At 38.6% G+C, this 14,160-nt stretch overlaps 3 protein-coding genes across 3 annotated transcripts; 1 reads left to right on the forward strand and 2 right to left on the reverse strand.

Annotated features, from left to right (window-relative positions):
• Positions 1-4,788: 4,788 nt before the first annotated feature.
• Positions 4,789-6,523, reverse strand: LOC132265516 (probable cytochrome P450 305a1). The gene is made up of 2 exons (XM_059766213.1): positions 6,362-6,523; positions 4,789-6,304 (listed from the first exon to the last, which is right to left on the reverse strand). Exons 1-2 carry the CDS (start codon positions 6,453-6,455, stop codon positions 4,920-4,922), a joined length of 1,479 nt encoding a protein of 492 aa, XP_059622196.1. The 5' UTR covers positions 6,456-6,523; the 3' UTR covers positions 4,789-4,919.
• A 260-nt stretch (positions 6,524-6,783) lies between these two features.
• Positions 6,784-8,447, reverse strand: LOC132265515 (probable cytochrome P450 305a1). The gene is made up of 2 exons (XM_059766211.1): positions 8,302-8,447; positions 6,784-8,244 (listed from the first exon to the last, which is right to left on the reverse strand). Exons 1-2 carry the CDS (start codon positions 8,390-8,392, stop codon positions 6,839-6,841), a joined length of 1,497 nt encoding a protein of 498 aa, XP_059622194.1. The 5' UTR covers positions 8,393-8,447; the 3' UTR covers positions 6,784-6,838.
• A 461-nt stretch (positions 8,448-8,908) lies between these two features.
• Positions 8,909-10,558, forward strand: LOC132266136 (probable cytochrome P450 305a1). Its single transcript, XM_059766986.1, has 2 exons — positions 8,909-9,030; positions 9,093-10,558. The coding sequence occupies exons 1-2, from the start codon at positions 8,943-8,945 to the stop codon at positions 10,481-10,483; spliced, it is 1,479 nt and encodes a 492-aa protein (XP_059622969.1). The 5' UTR covers positions 8,909-8,942; the 3' UTR covers positions 10,484-10,558.
• Positions 10,559-14,160: the final 3,602 nt, after the last annotated feature.

A 14,160-nucleotide genomic window follows, 5' to 3' on the forward strand; every position in this document is an offset into this window, starting at 1 on the left:
GCGGCTTGCATAGCATAGTGAACACGAATGGTTCATTAATATCCATAAATGACATTGGATAGAAGCTCTGCGGTGGACCAAGAAAAGAGCGCCTCTAATTGGACTCCTCAAGTGGGCAGCAATTTGAGTTTTATCGCTCTTCGTGGACTGATTTTCAATTTTCAGAGCGAAACTTCGTGATTTGTGCCTTGACCGGAGTTTAGTTTTGATCTATGATGAGAGTATGATCAATTTCCTGCCACATCCAATTAAAACTTCCCTGTGTGGCGTCTGATAAGCCTTCGGAGGCAGTGAGGCGGGAAATTTGAAAACGGAAAGGCATCGATGCGAGTTAATCGATGCGGAATGAGATTCGGAAGTTGCGTGAGAGGGTCTACACTCAATTTCTCAGTCATGGCGAAGAGGATGGCACAGATTTACGCCACTTCCTCCCACATGTCCACAAATCATTCCCTGTCGATGGACAGAGGATTTAGGCGCAGAATTCAATTGCTGTTGATCCAGCTTTCCACAGATATTGCATTTGTATTTTCAACTGGAAAAGACATGCTTGGGATTATCCTGGGATAAAAAATGTCTTCAAAATACAGCTTAGGTGTTGTGTAATTTCTTATCTCGCTGGGTTAAAAATGTCAATTGAGGAAATCTATATGTATTTTTCGTTGAATTGTTTGATTTCATTGTTTTTCTTCTTGCCCGCTTCATTTGTATACAGGAAAAATGCTTTTTTATTCTTCACATTTAGCCTTTTTATTTCTGAATTTATTATTCTCTTTTCACACTCAATCAATTGAAAGAATAATATTTATAATTATTCTCTTTTTATGAGTTAATTAATTTTATTTAACACTTTTTTCATTCAGTGTGTAATTTGTTAATTGACCCAAAACATATATTTATACAAATATTTTCAATCCTTTGATTTGCAAGTGAATAATAATGAATAACCCATTTTACAAAAAGTTACTCACTTCTGTTCAGCAAACCCGACGGCATTGATGTATTGAAATATGCATAAAACCGCACAAATTATCGCTGTTTTCCACCGCGAATGCCACACAATTTTCACGATAAACCCATGTATTATGTATAAACCATGTATTTAATTACTTTTCATGATTCTGTGAACAAGTGTCAATGGAAGAAAATCACTCGTGGCAAATCATGGGCAGTTTTTGGGAGAAATATCATGAATTTGAGGGGCAAAAATGTGCGAAAAAGTGTTGAACTAGGAAACGATAGTGAAAATTCTTTGGGAGTAATCTATCACTGTGATGTCACACTAAATTAATAAATATCCCTATTAAGTTTTCATGCTGTTCCATCGTATAATCTCTCTGGAGTCAATATTCTAGCGCAATTGTACAACACACCACTCCAACATTTTCCTTTCAGCGCGTGAAGAAGGCTGGCAAATTAGTTTGACTTTTAGACGAATGAGAGGAAAAGTTTCTATTTGTGCTCCTTCACCTTCGACCCGGATTTCTCTACACATTTCCTGTTGGCTCTGTTCTTTTCTGCTTTATGGGCGGAATATCAATGTGGGCTGTTTTGTAGGCCTTTGTACAGTTGAGGGGATTCGCATTGTGTATTTTGTGTGCCAAATAAACTCCCCTGAAAAAGAGATTATAAACAAAAACATTGTCCAGTAACTAAATTCTTCTAATTACAATTTCCAAGCCAAATGTGTGTGTCAAATGAAATATTGGCATCATTTTTATCCGGAATTTTATTTAATTCTCTACTCTTTTAATTCTCTACTCTCTGCTCTTTAGTTATCAGAGTTAGAAAATTTATGTAATTTGACTGAAAAAAATATGTAAAATATGCAGGGTTAATTGCATAATTGATCATAATGCATACACACACACACACACACACCTGAGGTGTCTATGAAATTGCTGGATAATAGACGACAATTAGTATGGTTGAATTAATTCCTTTCCTAGTTTCTAAACTCCATTCCAAAACCGACGGATCGATTGACTGACGACATAACCTCACCCTATGTGAATTTGCGAGTGAAAGTGATGTCGAATGTTCGGTGTATTAAGATATGATGGGCCCTCTCTGGGGGTTTCCCTCCGAAAATTTCATTAATACAGTCCCTCTTTTGCAACATCCGTGTGTCTATTCTATCCACATTTCAAATATTTATGTAATGCCGCCCCTTATGTACTTGTGCTACATACGACAAATTGCCGGAGAGAGCTTTCTGCACGAATGAGATTGGCAATCACCGGGCGGAGGATCGCAAGAAATCAAACTGGAAAATCTCACCATTCTGCCATTCATTTCATTCTTGGGGAGAAGCAAAAGAACTCTGCGTATGCCAGTCGTCCGCCCGCATTTACACCCTTAGATATTCCGATAGCCTCCATGGGCGAGAGAGAGAGTGTTGGCTTCCCCGTCCTGAGAAAATGGTGAAAATGCGCACCACCATGAAAAGTTGGCCAAATCTATTTTTAGCCTCACCTTCAACCACTATTTCAACGACGTCGTCGACACCAACACTTTCTTCGCCCCACACCCGCGGCGCGCCCGGACGAGAACCCCAGCGCTGTACGCAGCACACATAGCCCCAGTCATTGCGTATACACCCTCGCACGGTGGTTGGGGTGGCGATGTGGGGTGAAAGCTAAAATGGTGCGTGCGTGTGTAAAGGGAAAAGCTCGCTTCATTCATAAGCGCTCTGTATCCGTAACCTCCCTCATAATGACAGGGTTATATTCCCAAAGTTTCCTCCGGTGCGCGCGGAGATGTGAAAAATGTGCTCACACATTGGACGCCCGCATATGCATAAATAAATGAAATATATATAAGATGTTTATCCACCTGTTGTGGGGATTCGCGATGGGCTTATTTATTATTTAAAATCAACGGCAAGTCACACACCTGCTGAAATTCGCAAGCGACTGTCGAATCACGGAGGCCTCAATGAATCACACACACACGCAGATTGATACGCAAAAATTGCGTCAATTGGCTTCATGGTGAGGGGTTGAGTGAGAAAGGTCAATGGGGTCGTGAATCGATGAAGCGCCTCGCGGAGATTTGTCAATGAATGCCACGCAGAGTTATCATTATAGGCTGTAATCTAGCTCTTGCGGCGCTGCCAGGGGGAAGACAATACACGATTTGATATATGGTGTACAGCAGGAAGGAAGTCTCAAGAGCTGAATTTTTACCAAATGGCGCAAATATTTGAATTTCCTTGGATTCTTAAGCCGTCATGTCTAGATTTAGTGACTAAATAACTCTCAAAATATTCTAAACTAAAATAAATTAAAATCATTTGCACTTTTAGGTAAATTCGGTGCATTTCAGGAGTTTGTTTATCTGATAAAAGAAGCAAAAATAAATAATTTCACACAGATTTTAAAATAAATATGCCAGAAAGTTCAGTGATAACGTTGAGAAATCTATGTTCATATACATATGTAGTAGACGAAGTGTCAGGAAATTTTCCAGAAAATTGTGAAAGCGACAGGAAATGGAGTACAGATTTTGGGCGTATATTATCTCCCCTTGAGCGCTGCCAAAATGAGTTGTTAAAAAGTTTAACCAAGACCTCAGCGAATTGATATGCAGATGATGTTTGCTCGCGTCTCCGAAGGCTTCCATTTCCACTCAATATTAACTTATTAACTTGCAAATCATTTTCTGCTGAATCACCACTGACACATTTTTTGTCTCGATGAAATTTCCAGAAGAAATGTATTGATGTTAATGTAAATTTTCCACGATATAAAATCAGAGACATGAAATACATAAATTAAATATATGTTATTTTTTTGATCGGAAAAGTGCTGTGTTTTCTACGATCATATGCCAATATTCACAATTAACTTTGAAGTCAAATTGTAATTCCAACCACTGCGCAAGCTATTACTAAATCACGTTTGAAGTGGTGAATTTTAAATATTAAAGAAGAAATCTCCTTCTTCGTCTGCCACAGCGCGGGAGCTTTGAGTGAGCTTTTTCGGGCACCTCGAAGCCATGAAGAGGGATAACGATACCATGGAGTGTTATTGTGGAGAAATTTTCTCCTCTAATATTTATTTCTCTGTTTCCCTCTGCCACTAAATCCGTCTTATTTATGTATCTGGAAAAGGGGTGACGCAAATAAGAAATTGTGAGCAGATTCTCTAGTGGATTAACCATAGAAATGTTATAAATTTGCACATTTCAACATTACTGGTGACGGGCATTTTTTTTCACAAGCTCTCTATGGAGTTAAGTAAATGGCAGAGGAAGAGGAGAAAACATTCTCTATTCTCCCTTTTTTCCACTGGATGGATGACAATGATTGCCTCACTGAAGGTGATTTTCCAAAATATTCTCACCACAGCTAATGGAATGAGATATTTTGGTGACGATGGTGCGTTCTTGGAGTTATTATAACATCCTCCCTCTTTAGGTACATTGTGTTTGCTATGGAGAGAATGTAAATGTCTCGGGTATTACATAAATATTTGCTACATAGGATCCTCTCATTTTACTAGAAGAATACCAACACGAGGAATGCCAGGGTGGGAAGAAAATCGATTTTTCATTCTCCAAAAGGCATACCTTGCGCCTATTATTTTTCCGTCTCATTCTTTTGTGCTCTCTCACATGTCGTCGCATTGGACAATCAATTGTCGGACAGGCAAATAGGATATATGTACATGTACACATTCTATATACACGCCTTTCTAATTCCTTTAATCACCAGTGGAAATAGCTGAGAAGAATTGAGTAATTTTCTCTTACCTCTATCAGGCAAAGAAAAATTTTATAGAACGCGTAAAGTTATTATTTATTAATTCTGCTATTTTTTAATTGAGACAGAGCTTGTTTCACATATCCACCTTAATTCTAGTTTAAAAGAAAGAGCGTTAAACAAGACTGGTTTGCAATGTGTATAAAATACAATTTCAGTTTACTCTCCTAGTAAAAGCAGCTCTATAAGGTTTAATACTCTTAAAAATTCCACACTCTAGTTCCTGACAAGGCAAATTCTCACCCTTAGCCTGGGAAAGTCTGTAATCACGCACGACGCCCGTGAAGAAGGTGAAGAGAAATGCTTTCGCCAGAGAACTTCCCAAGCATTGTCTTCTTCCCTCACCGAATTGAATAACATTTTCAGTGTTGCAGAGCTTCTTTCCGGACTCGTCGAGGAATCGCGAAGGTCTGAAGACTTCAGGATCGCCCCACAATTTCTCGTCCATGTGCACAGATTGCAGGCCAATGAGAACTGTGGTGTCCTTCGGAATGGTGAATCCACACAAGTCCGCATCTTCGAGAGCACGTCTTGGGCCGCTGATCGGAGCAATACTGTAAAATCTCGCGATTTCTAAGAGATAAGCTTCCGTAAGAGGATGATCTCGGTGCTGAGTATGCTTCACTTCCTTATAAATTTGTTCCTGAATGTCTTCATAAAGAACTAATGTCATCAAGGACAGATTGCAAGTGAGACTTGTTGTACTGGCGCCAGCAAGGAATAGGTCTAAGATTATGATCATTAGCTGAGTATCTGTAAAAGTTGAGTTGTGCTTTTCACTTCTCTGCTTTTTCATCTCGTGAATAAAGGCGTAAATGAGATCATCGTTTGCCTTATCTTCACTGTAGTTCCTGTGATGATCATCGATTATTTTCTGTAAAAACGATTGAATTTCGTCGTTGAAACGAACCATCAAATTGTATCCTGTGTATTCAGGAACAATAAATCGCAGCCAGGGAAAGTCTGATAATAATCCACCAGAAAAATCAAAAGCTTTCGATCGCAGATGAAGAAGATGAAACAATTTATCGGATAAAATATCCTTATCTTCACTACCAGCGACGAAAGTCCACAGAACATTCATCACAGCTTTCTGCAGAAATTCTTCTGGCCAAACTGATCCCACTTCTTCCATCTTCTTGTCTAGATTTTCCTTGAAACTAAGAAGCTCCTTTTCGATCATCTCTTGCATAGGATCTCCACCAAATCCAACACTTCTAAGGCGTTTCATAGCGAACGAGCGATGTTCGCGCCAAAGTTCTCCTTCGGCTAATGTTATTCCTGCCAAAGTGTTGAATGTTCTCAGTTTCATGAAGAAATTCCTTGGACGAGCATCAAATACAGAACTCATGTGAATCTCCTTCACTGCTTTCTCCGACATTCCGACGACAACCAGTTGCCTTCCCAAGCGAAGACCCAGAACATCAGGATTACTGAGCTCTTTCGACCACTTTTGGTAAACATTGTGTGATCCTTTGAGTTTCTGAATTGCTCTTCTGAACTGAATACTGTTCCCAACGAACGGAAACCACTGAGGACCTGTAAGCACAATTTAGTTTTAGGAGCTTCGTAGAATATTATATTTATCACTTTCACCTGGTGGAAAATTCTTAGGTCGCTTCTGAATAAAGTAGATAAGAGAGATTAATAAAATCGATAGAGCAAAAGAGATACAAGAATTCAAATCCATCTCTCAATGCTTTAACTTCACATCAACTCTCTTCACTTCATCGATCGTGACTAAACTCTGAGAAAATTGCAGCGCTAACTTGGCAATAATTATTATAAGAGGTTTGAAAAACATACCTTCTTTACTTTTCTGTAGCAATATAAATTTTTGTTGTGTGTGTAAAATTTAATTTACACATTAATTTGAAGCAAAAGCACACATTTTTTTTCATTGTACAAATATAGAGAGACAAGATGAAAAAATTATTTTCATGTAAATAAGTTACCTTGGAATTGTTTAGTATACAGTTTACAATGTAAATCTCGGAAAATTCATAAAAACAGTGTCGGTTGGAGAAGCAAACATTGTTCAGTACAAAATCATACATAATCAAGTTTTCATCTTCACTTTCTCTTTGAGAAAACCACCTTATAAGGTTCTATCCTCTTCATAATACCACAATCCAACTCCTGACTTGGAAGCTTTTCTCCATTGGCCAAAGATAATGTGTAATTACGAACGATGTCCGTAAAGAAGGTGAAAATGAACGCTTTGGCTAAAGAAAATCCCAGACACTGTCTTCTGCCTTCGCCGAATTGAATAACATTTTCAGTGTTGCAGAGCTTCTTTCCGGACTCGTCGAGGAATCGCGAAGGTCTGAAGACTTCAGGATCGCCCCACAATTTCTCGTCCATGTGCACAGATTGCAGGCCAATGAGAACTGTGGTGTCCTTCGGAATGGTGAATCCACACAAATCGGTGTCTTCGAGAGCTCGTCTTGGACCACCAATCGGAGCAATGTTGTAAAATCTCGCGACCTCCAAGAGATAAGCTTCAGTGATTGGAAAATCTTTGTGTTGAGCAATTTTTAAAAAGCCTTCCTGTGCTCTTTGTATTTCTCCATGGATTTGCTCTTGGATATCTTGGCGAAGAACTAAAGTCATCAAAGAGATATTAAAAGTGAGACTTGTACTACTTGCTCCGGCTATGAATAAGTCCAATATCACGATCATTAGCTGAGTATCTGTAAAAGTGGAAGTTTCCTTTTCATTAATCTGCTTTTTCATCTCATGAATAAAGGCGTAAATGAGATCATCGTTGGCCTTATCTTCACTGTAATTCCTGTGATGATCATCAATAATTCTTACAAGGAATGATCGAATTTCCTCATTGAATCGAACCATCACATTGTATCCAGAGAATTCGGGAGCAATAAATCTCAGCCAGGGAAAGTCTGATAATAATCCTCCGGACAAATCGAAGGCTTTCAGTCGTAAACTCAGCAGATGAAACATTTTATCAGATAAAATGTCTTTATCTTCGCTTCCGGCGACGAAAGTCCACAGAACATTCATCACAGCTTTCTGCAGAAATTCTCCCGGCCAAACTGATCCAACTTCTTCCATCTTCTTGTCTATGATCGCTTTGAATTCCAAAAGCTCCTTTTCCATCATCTCTTGCATAGGATCTCCTCCGAATCCAACACTTCTAAGGCGTTTCATAGCGAACGAGCGATGTTCTCGCCAAAGCTCTCCTTCGGCCGATGTTATTCCCGCCAAAGTGTTGAAAGCCCTCAATTTCATGAAGAAATTCCTTGGACGTCCTTCGAAAACGGATCTCATGTGAATGTCTTTCACAGCCTTTACCGATAATCCGACGACAACCAGTTGTTTTCCCAAGCGAAATCCAATAACGTCTGGACTGTTGAGTTCTTTTGACCACTTTTGATAAACATTGTGAGTTCCTTTTAGCTTTCGCGCCTCTCTTCTTAGTTGAATACTGTTCCCAATTATTGGAACCCACTGAGGACCTGCAAGTACAATTTAGTCTTAGAAGCTTCGCAGGAAATTATATTTATTACTTTCACCTGGTGGAAAATTCTTAGGTCGCTTTTGAGTGTAGTATAATGCGAGACAGAAAGCGAAGAAGATGTAAAAACTCTGTAGAATAATATCCATTTTTTAATGTTTTTCGCACAATGCTACTATTTATAATTTGTACTAAACACTGGCAAATACAAGAAAAGACTGTTGCTGTGATGTTTACCACTCGTCTATTTAAGGTGTTGCGTTTTATAAATTATTAATTGGACAGGTTCAGATAATTGACATAATAATTACAATGTCTAGTAATTCTGTTCAAATAATATGACTTGATGTGGAAGAAGTTTCCGATTCTCTGTTAAAACTTTAATGTAGACGTGTACCTATACTTGCGATGCACACAAAAATTGCATTATTTGAACATCTTAAGAGGATTTGCTTATCTCTTCATAAAGACGACGTTTTACAAACAATTTAATTAAAACAAACATAATCTTTTTATATTCCTAATGTCATTGGCATTGAACGTGTAATAAAAATGATTTCTTATTATGCAAATAATACGAATTGACATCACTTAGAGACGTTATAATTTCTGCGTACTTAGTGAGCATGATTCTGTGCTTTATTAGACAGTTGAGATCTAGACAGTGCTGAGTGTTGATGAGCTTGGAACATTTTTGTGATGAATTCCACTTTTCTGTATCTCTCTATTTTGTTGCTTGTTACTTTATTTTATTGGACGCAAAAGAGGCCTAAGAATTTTCCACCAGGTAATGACAGTGAACTTGTAATACTTTATAGCAACACCTGATGTAGTTTATTATCTCGCAAGGCCCTCAATGGTTTCCGTGCGTTGGAAATAGTGTTCAATTGAGAAAAGCGGCGCAGAAGCTGAAAGGAGCTCACAATGTTTACCAAAAGTGGTCGAAAGAACTCAACAGTCCTGACGTTATTGGATTTCGCTTAGGACAGAAATATTTCATTGTCGCTATCTCGCAAAAGGCTATCAAAGAGGTTCATACAAGAGCTGTCTTTGAGGGACGTCCAAGAAATTTCTTCACCAGCCTAAGAACATTCAATACCTACGCAGGTATTATGATTGCAGACGGAGATCTTTGGCGGGAACATCGCTATTTCACCTTGAAGCGTCTCAAATGTGTTGGATTCAATGACAATCCAATGCAGCAGAAGATCGAGATGGAGCTGCAAAATTTCAAGCAACTCATTGACAAACGGATGCAGGAAAATGGCTCGATGTGGCCAGGCGACTTTCTCGTCGTTTTCGTCATGAATATCCTCTGGACATTTGCAGCAGGCAGTGAATATCCTATTGAAAGTTCTAGGCAATTATTTCAACTTCTGAATGAACGAACAAAGGCATTTGATTTCTCAGGAGGACTTTTATCAGATTTGCCTTGGCTGAGATTTATTGCTCCTGAATTTACTGGATACAATTTGATGGTTCGGTTTAATAAGGAAATTCGATCATTTCTCCAGAAAATAATCGATGATCATCACAGGAACTACAGTGAAGATAAGGCAAACGATGATCTCATTTATGCCTTTATTTACGAGATGAGAAAAGGGATTTCGAGCTTCACAGACACTCAACTGATGCTCATAATGTTAGATCTCTTCCTTGGAGGATCTCATACAACAAGTGTGACTTTAGATCTTGCATTAATGACATTGGTACTTTACGAGGACATTCAGAAGCAAATCTATGAAGAAGTGAAACAAGTTCCAGAGGTGTGCCTAAAGATCAGTAATCACCTACAGTTCCCTTTTACTGAAGCTTATCTCTTGGAAATCGCGAGATTTTATAGCATTGTGCCACTCAGCGGCCCAAGACGAGTTCTCAAAGACTCGGACTTGTGTGGATTCACCATTCCGAAGGACACCACAGTTCTCATTGGCCTGCAATCTGTGCACATGGACGAGAAATTGTGGGGCGATCCTGAAGTCTTCAGACCTTCGCGATTCCTCGACGAGTCCGGAAAGAAGCTCTGCAACACTGAAAATGTTATGCAATTCGGCGAAGGCAGAAGACTTTGCCTTGGAATTTCCTTAGCCAAAGCCTTCCTCTTCAGCTTCTTCACAGGAATTGTTCGTAATTACAAATTATCCCAGATTAAAGGTGGAAAAGCTCCGGACGAAACTTTAATTCCAGGCATCTTTAAAACAGTCAAGACATACGATATAACCTTTACGAAACGTGTGTAATGAGCTGGTTGCTTGTTCTGCAAACTGGGTTGAAGAGTAAACGTTTGTTTTTCGAATAAAAACGCCATGGATTATGGATGAAGTATGAATAATATATATTTTCTTGTATCACAATTTAAGAATTTTCCGTATGAAATTACTGTGGCAATTATTGATCAGCATTTTCTATTTTGTCCATCATATTTCGCTTTCTACAAGTGCTTGAATCTTGTACAGAAATTGGGGTATTTTCTGCAATTCTTTCCATGGCGGCGCACGGCAAAGGCGAGGTGGAGCGGAAGACTTCTCATTTGTAAATATTTGCTGAGGCTCTGCGAAGGTGTTCTCCGGTGCTGACAACCCCTTTCAACCTTCGTGATTTTCCAATTAATATTTTCGTCCCGTACATATCTGTTTGCCTAGGCGAACGGGAGAAATTCCTTAAGTAAATAGCACAAGAAGCGAAGAGACATTTCTTTTCTTGAGCGCAATCGTCCAAAGAGACATTGTCCGCGCGTGACTTCTCCATTCTGAATTATTCATTCAATTTGTAACAGCTTAGAAGACCATCTGATAAGAGATCTTCACGGATGACCTTTCATATTCAAATGGTGTGTTGATCAATTCATTTGCACCACGAGCCTTCATTCACCAATTTCCCTCCGCCCATCAAAGTCAATCAATTGTGTAAGTCCCGAAAGTGTTAAATGCCTATCAACGTAGAAGGTTTTATTGTTTTGTCGAAAATAATTACTGTCATAGACGTCATGAGCGGAAAGTTCAATAATCTCAGCCCAGCACAAAACATATTTTCATCACCAGAGCCCCAAATTGGACGTTGGAAGGTTGCCTTTGTGACGTCAAAGTCCTCAGGCAGGCGGGGGTTAAGACACAATTTGGGATTTGATTGCTTTTTTGGATGGATAAAAGGTGGGTTTGTCGTCTGGAATTGCGTTTTTAGCTTTCGTAGCAGCGCTTTAAGGGCACCTGAAAAGTATACATCCAAATTGCTCTACTCGCTGCTTATTTTTTTTACATAAATTATTAATTGTTTATATTGAGGATGCGCGTGTGCTAACTGTCTCATTAGCTGATCAGTCAAATGGAAAATCACCCACACTCGTCAAGGTATAATTCATGGGGAAAACCCAAAATGAGCTATTTAATATCCTGGCAAAAGCGCGCCTCTCTCAAACTTCTTTGGGGGCGTTTCGCGGAAAATTGATGATTAACCCCCGCATCGTTTATCAGTTCGCCACTTTGAAAATCGCACACGTATCGCAGTGCGAATGAAAGGTGCATAAATATAGCTCATCCAATATGGCTTAAGTGCCATGAGAGAATTCAATAGCGGCCAAAATTTCGGACTCGTGGGCGATTTCTGCAGGACTGAAATTATCACTAAATTCAATATATACATTTTTATCACCGCGCCTTTTTCTAAACCACCCGCTCTTGTAAATATAATCAAAAATTTTATTGTACCAATAAAATTCACCTCTCAATGTCGTAAAAGGTGCAAATGGAGTGGAGGAGGAAATCTAATTTGGTCAGCGTGTAACCAGTTGAACTGAAACCCATTGGATGTCAGGGATGCAATCATCAATGTCACCTTCCTGGAAATAGTTTGATTTCTGAGGAACGCCCAGATGATTGGAATCGCCCACGTGCTCTATCACTGATGTGCTCCAATCAAAAGGAAAACAGTATGTTAGGAATGCTTGCAGAAATGTGTACACCTCTTCCTGGCATTTCTGCAATCTGTGCGCCACATTCCAAATACTTTCAGAACTCTTAAACCTCAAATACCATTCAGAGATATTTAATAATAATAATAATCTCACTGAAAACTCAGCAAGAGTAAAGCAGAGTGCAATTTTTTTTAGTTACAATTTGGTAATAACCTCAAAATATCTTATTTATATACAATAATAAATAAGAAATGAATTAAATGAAAGTAATAAACTGATTTAAATACATCAATTTTCAATGTTTTCACAGGTTTTTTTTAGTCTTATAACTCTCTAACAAGCTATGTACACCAATTCTGGCCATGTAATCTCCCCCTTGGCTCCAATGGCAAATGGGAAAAGCCAATTCCATCAAGTGTTCCCAGAATGTTCTGCACCAATTTAATGTTGCTAGAACAAGGTCACATTTCCAAAAGAGAATGGATATAACAGAACAAGACAACATAAACCTGAAGCAATGATTCTGGAATTGTTTGAAATTCGCCCCCAGAAGCAATTCGCTTCGGCAAATCTTGGCCCAGGAATGAAGATATCTGTGGGAAGTTGAATTTGATATTCGCAAGGAGAGGGAATCGACTGAACACTCGAGAAAGTATACAAGGTTTTTAAGCCTCGTGTGTGTAAGCAAATTTGCAATTTCCTCCGTGAGTGTGAGAATGGCGGTAATGAGTGGGGATGCTTCAGTGCACAGTAATTATGATGTTATCAAGGAAGAGAGAAAGGGAGAAAAGGTCAAATTGAAATTAAAATCATGCGTCTCTGATGATAATTCCGTCAAGAATGTGATGCGCATGAATCGTGAAGCTTCTCTTCTTTCATATTATTCATGTCATTATAGAAATATAAATCTCCGATGTGATTCTCAAATTTAGGTCATGATTGTGACACCCACACACAATTTCTTGTACATGGAACAACACCCAGAAGGGGACGAAGAGTTTTGGAAGACGAGAAAGTAGGAGGAAAAAACGCCATGTGGATTACAATTCTGCAGATACTGTTGACTTGAGCTTTCCACACGAAGGCTACTCACATGTCTCTTAAATATCGTGAAGCTTGTTTCCATACAAGATTGATTGATTTTATTATAAATTTTTTCATAATACTCTTTAAAAAGACATTCTTTATGTTTCAACTTGCAATTTTGAGGGTTAAGCTTGACTTTAAAGTTTTTACTAAATAATTATTAAGAATAGTAAAATTTATATTAATATTTTTCTATTTAACTTAGTCAATAACTCCGACTCAAATTGACATTTTTATGCAACGTAATCTTAGGAAACTAAAAGTACTGTGAAAAGCTGTTGAAAATCTCATATTTTGATGTCTTTACACATTCACAGCTAAAGACTTTTGCTGAGATGATCATTTAAGATCATATTCTTTGGGACAAATTAGAAATATAGTTACAAGACGGTATTGTGTGCCAAGCCATGAAGTGCTGCGAATCCTTATGCGAGCAGCCCCTCGATTTCCCATGTCTGTATGCTCATGGCCCTGTGTACATATGTAAGTGTTAAGATATTTATACAAAAACTGTCACTGAAAATTATTTACTCAATATGAGGCATTTTCCATCTATAGCCATCTGCCTCGCAGCCTCTGGCGGAATGACGTCAGAGCGCACGAATGAGAATATATGAGAAAACTATTTGCACACTCCTAATTTATGGAAATTAAGAAAGGCATGGGACAACACTTAGATTGTAATCTCTGGTCGCATTTCTCCTTCATCTCTTGGGGTCTTTCTGTCTCTAAAATTGGTCCCTTGCCGACTTGGGCCCTAAAAAATTAACTCCTTTAATAACAAATTTCCACTTTATGCAAACCCACCCAGAGAGTCATAAAGTTCGAGGTTGAGCTTTCACACAAATGAGAATAATGCAAGTGCGACTCTCTTGGTTAAATGTTTCATCGTCAATTCATTATTTGCACATTACATGTTTT

This window comes from Phlebotomus argentipes, unplaced genomic scaffold (assembly GCF_947086385.1).
Source record: "Phlebotomus argentipes unplaced genomic scaffold, Phlebotomus argentipes genome assembly contig_5, whole genome shotgun sequence".
In the NCBI taxonomy this organism is placed as follows: domain Eukaryota; kingdom Metazoa; phylum Arthropoda; class Insecta; order Diptera; family Psychodidae; genus Phlebotomus; species Phlebotomus argentipes.